Source organism: Cherax quadricarinatus, chromosome 26 (assembly GCF_038502225.1).
Source record: "Cherax quadricarinatus isolate ZL_2023a chromosome 26, ASM3850222v1, whole genome shotgun sequence".
In the NCBI taxonomy this organism is placed as follows: domain Eukaryota; kingdom Metazoa; phylum Arthropoda; class Malacostraca; order Decapoda; family Parastacidae; genus Cherax; species Cherax quadricarinatus.
In genome coordinates this window covers 18,859,062-18,872,384 of record NC_091317.1, presented here as the reverse complement: position 1 = coordinate 18,872,384, position 13,323 = coordinate 18,859,062, and the positions used below count along the sequence as shown (strand labels likewise).

The 13,323-nt window shown below is 41.6% G+C and overlaps 1 protein-coding gene across 6 annotated transcripts in view; it reads left to right on the top strand.

The window, feature by feature from the left end:
• The first annotated feature begins 400 nt into the window (after positions 1–400).
• Positions 401–13,323, top strand: part of LOC128691561 (small G protein signaling modulator 2) — a 652,393-nt gene continuing 639,470 nt past the window's right edge. For all 6 annotated transcript variants that reach the window (XM_070088836.1, XM_070088840.1, XM_070088838.1 and 3 more), the window contains exons 1-2: positions 401–616; positions 748–791. In XM_070088836.1, the coding sequence (XP_069944937.1) occupies positions 598–616; positions 748–791 (63 nt within the window). In that variant the 5' untranslated portion in view covers positions 401–597. The remainder of the gene's footprint in view (positions 617–747; positions 792–13,323) is intronic.

Here is a 13,323-nt window from a genome sequence, read left to right as displayed (position 1 = left end):
ATATCTTTATTTCACTAAAATTATTTTACGTTTTAAAAGATCGCGGTGACTGCGATCATTGTTATATTTCGCTAAATGCTGCTGGCTGTCTATGACATTGGTCGCTGTTATAACTAGCTAATATTATTAAACATAAACTTGTTCCCGGATTTTTTATTTTGTTAAGTTTGTTTACAGTGGAAGAGAAGAGTTGAAATTTACTATATGATCCAGACAGAGCGAATTTTGAAGAAGTTTTGATTTTTCAGACTCACAGAGCAATAAATTAAGTGTTTTGATTTTATTTACTTTTATAGAAGAGAGAACTGGGTATGATGGTAAGATACAGAACATGGCGGGTCTGGCGTTTATACAATCAATATGGTGTAAGGTAGACTCGTTGCTGTGTGAGGTGGAGTGAGTGAGCCTCACTGGGCCTGGTGGGTCGCGAAATAAGGCAAGAAGCGTAGTAGTTGTGATGAGAGTTCCCTAGGACACACACACCTGTGCTGGCACGGGGCAATACACCTGTTTATATACTCCATTACCCTTTTACTTTCGTCAGAGGCTGTCCATATAAATTTTAGAAATTGTGGGCGGTCAACAAAATTCACCACGATGTCTATCATCATAGACGGTAAGTAATGAACCATATTTTAATTGACTCGAGAGTACATTACAGTATTATATAAACTATACCATTTAAGATAAATATGTTCCTTCATCTGTAGCGCGTACATTTACTTAATTAGTCATTCGATATTTCAGAAGAGGAGTTCAAGGAGAAACTTATCCGGAACATGAAGAAGGAGGTAAGTTTATTAACAGTTTCGTTATATTTTGACCTTCGCACAGCCAGACATATGGGGAGGACTTAACATTATGCTGGAGTGTGATTATTGTTGTCACCAGGACTGCCAGGGTAACATGTTAGCTTAGTGCTAACACCATCACTTGTAGTACAGCTGACAACACTCCTGCCAGCAGACTATAATGCTTCCAGCAGGAAACACTGTTGCCAGTAGGAAACACTGTTGCCACCAGGAAACACTGTTGCCAGCAGAAAATAGTTACCAGTAGAAAACACTGTTGCCAGCAGGAAACAGTTGCCAGCATACAACATTGTTACCAACAGGTTACACTGCTACCAGCAGGCAACACTGCTACCAGCAGGCAACACTGCTACCAGTTACCAACAGGTTACACTGCTACCAGCAGGCAACACTGCTACCAGCAGGCAACACTGCTACCAGTTACCAACAGGTTACACTGCTACCAGCAGGCAACACTGCTACCAGCAGGCAACACTGCTACCAGCAGGCAACACTGCTACCAGCAGGCAACACTGCTACCAGCAGGCAACACTGCTACCAGCAGGCAACACTGCTACCAGCAGGCAACACTGCTACCAGCAGGCAACACTGCTGTAACATTTTGAGCATATGACAAGCGCTAGGCTACACCTTGTGAGTGCTTGATATACACTAGACCACACCTGAGTGCTTGATATACACTAGACCACACCTGAGTGCTTGATATACACTAGACCACACCTTGTGAGTGCTTGATATACACTAGACCACACCTGAGTGCTTGATATACACTAGACCACACCTTGTGAGTGCTTGATATACACTAGACCACACCTGAGTGCTTGATATACACTAGACCACACCTTGTGAGTGCTTGATATACACTAGACCACACCTGAGTGCTTGATATACACTAGACCACACCTTGTGAGTGCTTGATATACACTAGACCACACCTGAGTGCTTGATATATACTAGGCCACACCTTGTGAGTGCTTGATATACACTAGACCACACCTTGTGAGTGCTTGATATACACTAGACCACACCTGAGTGCTTGATATATACTAGGCCACACCTTGTGAGTGCTTGATATACACTAGACCACACCTGAGTGCTTGATATATACTAGGCCACACCTTGTGAGTGCTTGATATACACTAGACCACACCTTGTGAGTGCTTGATATACACTAGACCACACCTGAGTGCTTGATATATACTAGGCCACACCTTGTGAGTGCTTGATATATACTAGGCGACACCTTGTGAGTGCTTGATATACACTAGGCCACACCTTGTGAGTGCTTGATATATACTAGGCCACACCTTGTGAGTGCTTGATATACACTAGGCCACACCTGAGTGCTTGATATATACTAGGCCACACCTTGTGAGTGCTTGATATATACTAGGTCACACCTTGTGAGTGCTTGATATATACTAGGCCACACCTTGTGAGTGCTTGATATATACTAGGTCACACCTTGTGAGTGCTTGATATATACTAGGTCACACCTTGTGAGTGCTTGATATATACTAGGCCACACCTTCTGAGTGCTTGATATACACTAGACCACACCTGAGTGCTTGATATATACTAGGCCACACCTTGTGAGTGCTTGATATATACTAGGTCACACCTTGTGAGTGCTTGATATATACTAAGCCACACCTTGTGAGTGTTTGATATACACTAGACCACACCTTCTGAGTGTTTGATATATACTAGGTCACACTTTGTGAGTGCTTGATATACACTAGGCCACACCTTGTGAGTGCTTGATATATACTAGGTCACACCTTGTGAGTGCTTGATATACACTAGGTCGCACCTTGTGAGTGCTTGATATACACTAGGCCACACCTTGTGAGTGCTTGATATATACTAGGTCACACTTTGTGAGTGCTTGACATACACTAGGCCACACCTTGTGAGTGCTTGATATACACTAGGCCACACCTTGTGAATGCTTGATATACACTAGGCCACACCTTGTGAATGCTTGATATACACTAGGCCACACCTTGTGAGTGCTTGATATACACTAGGCCACACCTTGTGAGTGCTTGATATACACTAGGCCACACCTTGTGAATGCTTGATATACACTAGGCCACACCTTGTGAATGCTTGATATACACTAGGCCACACCTTGTGAGTGCTTGATATACACTAGGCCACACCTTGTGAGTGCTTGATATACACTAGGTCACACCTTGTCTGACACTAGGTCACACATTGTGAGTGCTTGATATACACTAGGTCACACCTTGTGTGACACTAGGTCACACCTTGTGTGACACTAGGTCACACCTTGTCTGACACTAGGTCACACCTTGTGAGTGCTTGATATACACTGTCACACCTTGCCTGACACTAGGTCACACCTTGTGAGTGCTTGACAAACAGGTCACACATTGTGAGTGCTTGATATTCACTAGGTCACACCTTGAGTGATGCATTAGGTCACACCATGTGCTTGATATACACTAGGTCACACCTTGTGAGTGCTTGATATACTCTAGGCCACATCTTGTGAGTGCTTGATATACACTAGGCCACACCTTGTGAGTGCTTGATATACACTAGGCCACACCTTGTGAGTGCTTGATATACACTAGGTCACACCTTGTGAGTGCTTGATATACACTAGGCCACATCTTGTGAGTGCTTGATATACACTAGGCCACACCTTGTGAGTGCTTGATATACACTAGGCCACATCTTGTGAGTGCTTGATATACACTAGGCCACACCTTGTGAGTGCTTGATATACACTAGGCCACACCTTGTGAGTGCTTGATATACACTAGGCCACATCTTGTGAGTGCTTGATATACACTAGGCCACACCTTGTGAGTGCTTGATATACACTAGGTCACATCTTGTGAGTGCTTGATATACACTAGGCCACACCTTGTGAGTGCTTGATATACACTAGGCCACATCTTGTGAGTGCTTGATATACACTAGGCCACACCTTGTGAGTGCTTGATATACACTAGGTCACATCTTGTGAGTGCTTGATATACACTAGGCCACACCTTGTGAGTGCTTGATATACACTAGGCCACATCTTGTGAGTGCTTGATATACACTAGGTCACACCTTGTGAGTGCTTGATATACACTAGGTCACACCTTGTGAGTGCTTGATATACACTAGGTCACACCTTCAAGTAAGTACAATTGTTTAATCATGTTAACCCTTCAAGAGGGGTTGAGGGGGCTGCCTTGATGCTGGTAAGCGGCTTTTGATCCTTGGAATTAGAGCTGCTCTTCCGTTGGATCAAACCTGAATTCATGTCCCCCAAACGCTGTAAGACTTACGGGTTTAGCGTATTTCCATGAATCCATCCTCTAGAAGGTTCCTTGACGCTGGTGAGGGACTCTTGATCTAGGGAATTGGATCTGTGCTCCAGTTCCCTGAATTGAGCCTGAATACCTTCCATCCCCCCCCCACATGCTCTATAATCCTAGGGGTTTAGCACTCCCCCATGATTATCCATGAATCCATGATTATAATGATTTGATTATATATATTGTGCCGAATAGGTAAAACTTGCGATTTTAGCTTAAATAGCAACGCTCTTCTTGCCGAATAAGGCAAGCGAAAATTTGTGTATGCAATAATTTCTCAGAACTCATTCTGAACCTAACGGAAAAATATTTCTTTGTGTTTGTTTATTATTAAATTATTGTAAACTTACGTAAAATATGTTTAGTTGAATTAGGCCTAATTAAATTGCTCTTGTTATAATAAGGTTAGGTAACTTTTCTAAGGTTCTTTTGGTACAAATTATTAATTTTTACTTTAACATAAATGAAAAAATGTCTAAACGTATAAGAGAAAATTTTAGAAAGGACTCAATTTTAAACGAGTTCTTGCTAAATGGCCAGTTTTACCTATTCGGCACGACATATATATATATATATATATATATATATATATATATATATATATATATATATATATATATATATATATATATATATATATATATATATATATATATATGTGTGTGTATTTTGATTTAATTTTAATAGCTGTTGAGTGTACATGTGTGTTGTAATAAATTTATCATATTTATATATGAAGAAAGTTATATGAGGAAGTAGTGTTGTGAAGCAAAAAGGTAAAGGAACGTAGAAATTATGGTAACCCACTATGGTAACACACGAAAATCACTCACTACGAAAGCAAAAGACTTGGCAGACGATGCACCATCCCCCCATTGAAAAGCAGGGGTGTCACTAGCACGTTAAGAGACCATACAATAAGTGTCAGGGGCCCGAGACTGTTCAACTGCCTCCCAGCACACATAAGGGGGATTACCAACAGACCCCTGGCAGTCTTCAAGCTGGCACTGGACAAGCACCTAAAGTCAGTTCCTGATCAGCCGGGCTGTGGCTCGTACGTTGGTTTGCGTGCAGCCAGCAGCAACAGCCTGGTTGATCAGGCTCTGATCCACCAGGAGGCCTGGTCACAGACCGGGCCGCGGGGGCGTTGACCCCCTGAACTCTCTCCAGGTAAACTCCAGGTAAACTATTGTGTAAAATAATTTCTCAGTAATGGCTGTGTATTTTTCCACGCTTGTAGAATAATAATATCCACACTGACCAGTATCTCAGTGATAAGAGCATTGAGCTCTTTAAAGAAAGGTCCGAAGCATAAGACTTTAGCAGGGTGAAGAAATGGAACTGCCCTTTCCAGTCTCGGGTCAAACCTTATTCCCTCCCCAAGCGCCGTATGACCTTAACGGGTTTAGCGCGTACCCCCATGAATACAGTACATTGACAAAAGAGGTAAGTTTACATTTGCTGTCCTTTTTCACTTATAGTATTAAACAGATACCTACGTATACCATACAGTAATCATATTTTGTAGAGTGAGGCTTTCAAGGGCGTGTAGATAGAGAATCTCTTACCTTCCAAGATTATATTTATATTAGATTTTGACGCGGAAGCGGCTAGTTCATTGTTAACTTTTGTAAAGACGTTTAGGGAGTGTTTATAAAAGACATTGGATAACTGGGGAGGAAGAGTAAGAATTGTGGGTAAAATACATGGTAATGCTACATAAAGTTTGTTTTTATGGAAAGGGCAAAGGTTTTCAAAACGTTGTGGCTTGCTTGGATGGCCAGACTGCTCTACAAAGATAAGTGCGTGTTAACTACAGCCTTGACTTGTCCTTGAGAACTTATTAATTTTGTTTGAATTATTGATCTTTTGTTTTTCAGTCTCGTATTACCCTACCATCATCACTACACATCCCGATACCTCACACCACCGCTACACATCCCCCATCCCCCACTCTTGAAACTACCACTTCATACCCCGACACCTAACAATACCACTATACTTCCCGACACCTAACAATACCACTATACTTCCCGAAACCTAACAATACCACTATACTTCCCGAAACCTAACAATACCACTATACTTCCCGAAACCTAATAATACCACTATACTTCCCGAAACCTAACATTACCACTATACTTCCCGAAACCTAACAATACCACTATACTTCCCGAAACCTAACAATACCACTATACTTCCCGAAACCTAACAATACCACTATACTTCCCGAAACCTAACAATGCCACTATACTTGCCGAAACCTAACAATGCCACTATACTTGCCGAAACCTAACAATACCACTATACTTCCCGAAACCTAACAATACCACTATACTTCCCGGAACCTAACAATGCCACTATACTTCCCGAAACCTAACAATGCCACTACACTTCCCGGAACCTAACAGTACCACTACACACCCCGACATCTCTTACCACCACAATACATCTAGACACCTATTACCACAACTTCACACCCAGCACATAACAGTACCACTCCGCACACCGCCACCTCACACCACTACTACATAGACCTGCACCTCACACCACTTCCATACAACCAGACCACAAACCAATTGATTTGTACTCCCTGGAACGCAGGCGAGAGAAACATGACAATATACACCTGGAGAATCATAGAGGGACTAATCCCATATCTTCACGCGAAAATCACTCCCTACGAAAGGAAAATACTTGGCAGGAGATGCAACATCCCCCAGTGAAAAGCAGGGGCGCTATGAGTACGCTTAGAGACAACACAGTAAGTGTCAGGGGCCCAAGATGGTTCAACTGCTTCCCAGCATACATAAAGGGGATTACCAATAGACTCCTGGCTGTCTTCAAGAAGGCGCTGGACAGGCACCTAAAATCAGTTCCTGACCAGCCAGGCTGTGACTCGTACGTCCGTTTACGTGTGGTCAGCAGCAACAGCCTGGTTGATCAGACCCTGATCCACCGCAAGGCTTGGTCACAGACCGGGCCGCGGGGGCGTTGATCTCCGAAATCCCCCGGTATACTCCAGGTATACCATTACACACATAGCGTTAAGAAGAGGTATGATAAAGCTCATGGAGCAGGGAGAGAGTGGACCTAGTAGCGAGCAGTGAATAAGCGGAACCAGGAGCTATGAATCGACACCTGCAACCACAATTAGGTGAGTACACCCCAGCCTGTAACATCACTACACACCTTGAAACCTCGCACCACCACAGATCACACCGCCACACATTACACCATACTTCACGCCACACCACCACAGATCACACCACCACACATCACACCATACTTCACGCCACACCACCACAGATCACACCACCACACATCACACCATACTTCACGCCACACCGCCACACATTACACCATACTTCACGCCACACCACCACACATCACACCATATTTAATAATTATCTTTAATAATAATAATAGTTCATTAGGACATGATACATAGTTGTACAAGGTATTATAGTAGTTGGGTGTACATGTCAAAAAACCCTTGTATGCAGAGCGTTATGGGCAGGCTTGAAATTAACTTAAGATTAACTAAGCTATAATAGATTTAATGGCAACAGTTACAGTAGACAGTTTACAATATCAAGTACATTTGAGTATTTTAAACAATGGAATTGAACATTTCAATTTTGAAGTATTATATTTTTACAATTTTGTAACATTACAGTGAATAATATAACAAAATGATCAATTTACTGTATGTATTCGTACAATTTATTAATCAGATCTAGTCACATCAATGATCTGTAGTGCAGTAACAGTTCATATGGTCATTAGATGAGTTACAGTGCATTCAAGAGAATGGATTATTTTATTAGGTAATGCTATAAAAACATTGATAAGGTTTCTCTAATTATACAACTGGGTTATACATTTATGAACTTTATTTCTACAAGTACATAAACAAAGTATACAGATCAAACACCTTAACTACTGGGAGCGCCTGGAAGCACTTGACTTGTACTCACTAGAGCGCAGGCGAGAGATATATCGTAATCTCCACCTGGAAGATTCTGGAGGGACTGGTCCCTAATATGCACACAACAATCACTCCATACGAAAGCAAAAGACTTGGCAGGCGATGCAACATACCCCCAGTGAAAAGTAAGGGCATCACTGGTACACTAAGAGAAAACACAATAAGTGTCCGGGGCCCAAGACTGTTCAACAGCCTCCCACCAGCAATAAGGGGCATTACGGGAAGACCCCTGGTTGTCTTCAAGAGGGAGCTGGACAGATACCTAAAGACGGTGCCGGATCAGCCGGGCTGTTGTTCGTACGTTGGATTACGTGCGGCCAGCAGTAACATTATTATTATAATCAAGGGGAAGCGCAAAACCCGGAGGATTATACAGCGCCTGGGGAGGGATGTGGAAGGCATTCAGGCTTAATTCGGGGAACTGGAGCACAGATCCAATTCCCTAAATCAAGAGCCCCTCACCAACATCAAGGAACCTTCCTTGAGGGGCCAGCAGTAACAGCCTCGTTGATCCACAGGGAGGCCTGGTCGTGGACCGGGCCGCGGGGACGTTGATCTCCGGAATGCCCTCCAGGTAGACTCCAGGTAGACCTGGCTGGCATCATTTGTTATGCAGAGCATTTCGGGCAAATTTGGTTAATTTTGTCCCTAGGATGCGACCCATACCAGTCGACTAACACCTAGGTACCAGCTAACTGCGAGGTGAACAGGGACAGTAGGTGTCTTAAGGAAACATTCCCCAATATTTTCACCCATACCGGGGATCGAACCACTGACCTCAGTGTGAGAGTTTGCGTTAGCAACCGAGCTACGTGACACCCAGCAGTTCACACATCTTACCATACTTCACACCATTACACATCACACTACCACACATTACACCACGCATCACATCACCACACATTACACCACCGCACATACCATACTTCACATCCAGAATATTGTCGTTAGTAGGAACTATTGTAATTTGAGTATTGTAGTTAATTTACTGTGATTTTTTTTTACTTTGAATTGCTATGAAGGAGAATAATTAAATTCAGAAATTGTGTTAAAAGCGCTTTGTATTTTGTACTTGTGTTCTTATAAATTACTTGCTAGCTTCCAGTGATTCCTTGGAATATACACACTAGCATCAAACAAGGCCAGTGGTTGAGTGTGTATTATATAAGGGTTTTTGGTTTGCTAATTCCTTGCTGCTACACACTGCCCAATTTGTACTTCGTGGCAACCACACAACAGTTTTGATTTTTTCACTGCCAACATTCCAGCAGTAGGTGAAAACATCCAAATGTTTGGATCAGCTTGTTTTTACCTTCTGGCATGTTGTCATTGTTGGCGGTGAAAGTCTGAAAACTGCTGCGTGGTTGTCACGAGCTACAAATACGGCAGTGTGTAGCAACGAGGTATCGTCTATCCAGAAAAAAAAATCTTATTTTCTGCCTGTTTAACTCTCCCTCCGTCCACTAATGATTCTTCCCTCAGCCTGACTGCCAGAGTAACTCGTCCGTCTCATAATTAGCAAACGAAGGATCAACCCTCCACCTCTCCTTGGGCTGATTGATGTATTTATCGCTTCAAATAAAAATAATAATTCTACTTATCTCTCTGTATTATATATTATAATCATGAGAATGAGCTAATTTTTGGGGGTCATATAGGACCAGGAAATTAGGAAGTAATCAGGTTTGATCCGAGGAAGAGGAAGGTAGTTTCATTTTTTTTATTTTAAAACCCTTCTCGACATCAGGGGCCGCCCATTTTGGAAGGGTTTAATATCTTAATCTGTTTAATGTGAGTGGCGACCACAAAGTAGGGCGCTGTGGTTATCCTGAATTAGTGACGTTTATGTAGCATGTGGCAAACCACCGTGTCTAGCTCCACTCAACCTACCTAAGTAAGTTTATTCAGGTATACAAAAACACATGGCATTTATGGATTTGGAAAAGGCGTATGACAGGGTGGATAGGGGGGCAATGTGGCAGATGTTGCAAGTGTATGGTGTAGGAGGTAGGTTACTGAAAGCAGTGAAGAGTTTTTACGAGGATAGTGAGGCTCAAGTTAGAGTATGTAGGAAAGAGGGAAATTATTTCCCAGTAAAAGTAGGCCTTAGACAAGGATGTGTGATGTCACCGTGGTTGTTTAATATATTTATAGATGGGGTTGTAAGAGAAGTAAATGCGAGGGTCTTGACAAGAGGCGTGGAGTTAAAAGATAAAGAATCACACACAAAGTGGGAGTTGTCACAGCTGCTCTTTGCTGATGACACTGTGCTCTTGGGAGATTCTGAAGAGAAGTTGCAGAGATTGGTGGATGAATTTGGTAGGGTGTGCAAAAGAAGAAAATTAAAGGTGAATACAGGAAAGAGTAAGGTTATGAGGATAACAAAAAGATTAGGTGATGAAAGATTGAATATCAGATTGGAAGGAGAGAGTATGGAGGAGGTGAATGTATTCAGATATTTGGGAGTGGACGTGTCAGCGGATGGGTCTGTGAAAGATGAGGTGAATCATAGAATTGATGAGGGAAAAAGAGTGAGTGGTGCACTTAGGAGTCTGTGGAGACAAAGAACTTTGTCCTTGGAGGCAAAGAGGGGAATGTATGAGAGTATAGTTTTACCAACGCTCTTATATGGGTGTGAAGCATGGGTGATGAATGTTGCAGCGAGGAGAAGGCTGGAGGCAGTGGAGATGTCATGTCTGAGGGCAATGTGTGGTGTGAATATAATGCAGAGAATTCGTAGTTTGGAAGTTAGGAGGAGGTGCGGGATTACCAAAACTGTTGTCCAGAGGGCTGAGGAGGGGTTGTTGAGGTGGTTCGGACATGTGGAGAGAATGGAGCGAAACAATAACTTCAAGAGTGTATCAGTCTGTAGTGGAAGGAAGGCGGGGTAGGGGTCGGCCTAGGAAAGGTTGGAGGGAGGGGGTACAGGTGGTTTTGTGTGCGAGGGGCTTGGACTTCCAGCAGGCATGCGTGAGCGTGTTTGATAGGAGTGAATGGAGACAAATGGTTTTTAATACATGACGTGCTGTTGGAGTGTGAGCAAAGTAACATTTATGAAGGGGTTCAGGGAAACCGGCAGGCCGGACTTGAGTCCTGGAGATGGGAAGTACAGTGCCTGCACTCTGAAGGAGGGGTGTTAATGTTGCAGTTTAAAAACTGTAGTGTAAAGCACCCTTCTGGCAAGACAGTGATGGAGTGAATGATGGTGAAAGTTTTTCTTTTTTCGGGCCACCCTGCCTTGGTGGGAATCGGCCAGTGTGATAATAATAATAATAATAATAACAAAAACACAGTTACATAGATTATCATACACAACAGCATATGTGTAAAGTACCTGGGATAACCAAAAAAGTCAGACAGTGACTTATTTCCATTGGGGTCCTTTTACCTTATTATAAAATAAAGGTGGTAATATCTTATTATTCGATAATGGAGATAACATCTTATTATCATACTATTAAGACTATTACACGAGGGTCATTAAGATTATCTACAATACGAGAGTCATTACTAGGAATAAGGTAAAATTACACGTGTGTTAGCTAAAAAAAATAAATCATTCCCCTCCCTTTCTGTAGCTACATTCATCAGACACCTTTTGGCACTCTTCTTGAACTGGTTCATGCTATGACGGGCTTTGACATGTGCGGGCAGTCTGTTCCATTCCTTTATTGCTGTACAATAAAAGGTGTTTGAAGCCTGGCCAATGACTGTGGCTACTACAAAGTTGTGTTCTCTCCCCCTAGTACTATGATTGCTTTGGTTCCCAGCCTTGACAAAAGCAATCATAGTACTAGGGGGAGAGAGCACAACTTTGTAGTACCCGCAGTCAGTATTGTAGATAGTCTTAATGACCCTCGTGTAGTAGATAGTCTTAATAGTATGATAATATGTTATCTCCATTATAGAATAATAATAAGATATTATCACCTTTATTTTATAATAAGGTAAAAGGACCCCAATGGAAATAAGTCACTTTTTCTGACCTAATTAAGTATTTTTACGATTTTGTGTGCTCAAGTTTATTTTTTTTACAATCGTCTTGAGTTATGGGAACACCTACATTGCACATTGTGTATTGCTTATACTAGGATAACCAAGTAATGTCATCTAATATGATTTATATTCAGTGGAGTACTACTGGTACTGTTAACAAGTGTACATGCTACTAGGGACGTGCTTTGACGCCAGTGAAGGTGTCTTGATTCGAGGAACTGGCACTACTTTTCCTTTACTCGGATCACACCTTATTACCTCCAGTTACATAGAAGCTGTAAGAGCCGTACAGGCTTAACGCTATGTTGGTAGCTGGGAAGCTGTGAAATTTTTCGAGCATTAAGGAAAGAAACGTTTGGGCTATATATCAGGATGATGCGCTAGAAGTTAATGTGTAGCAAAACACTTTTTTATACTAACTTTTATGAAGAGGTAAGGCTTGTATTTACGGTAAATAAAATGAATAGCAGTAGTAGTAGTTTACCTGGAGAGGGTTTCGGGGGTCAACGCCCCCGCGGCCCGGTCTGAGACCAGTGGTGATAATAATACTACTAAGCGCTGGTTGATTAACAAAAAGGTGCAATGAACATTTGTCACTGAGAGGCACGAGCCTATATGAGACAAACAATAAAAGTTAGTATATTTCTGCTTCCAACCAAGGTCCTCGTATGCTGAAGACAACCTCAGATTCACATCGAAATATAAACACATTATTGTTTGTCTCCTGCGGGTTTATTCAGTCATATACAGAATCTTTATTCCGGATTTCTGACTCTTACGTGGATTTCTGTCAAACAGTATATATATATATATATATATATATATATATATATATATATATATATATATATATAATGTCGTACAGAATATGTAAAACTGGTCATTTAGCAAGAACTCATTTAAAATTAAGTCCTTTCTAAAATTTTCTCTTATACGGTTAAAGATATATTTTTTTCATTAATGTTAATGTAAAAAATTTTAATTTTGCTCCAAAAGAATCTTAGAAAACTTACCTAACCTTATTATAACAAGAACAATTTATTTTAGCCTAACCCAACTGTATATATTTTAGATTTGTTTACAATAATATAATACTAAACAAACACAGTGAAATATATTTTTTTTGTTAGGTTCAGAATGATTTTGGCGAAATTATTGCATACACAAATTTTCACTTGTCCTA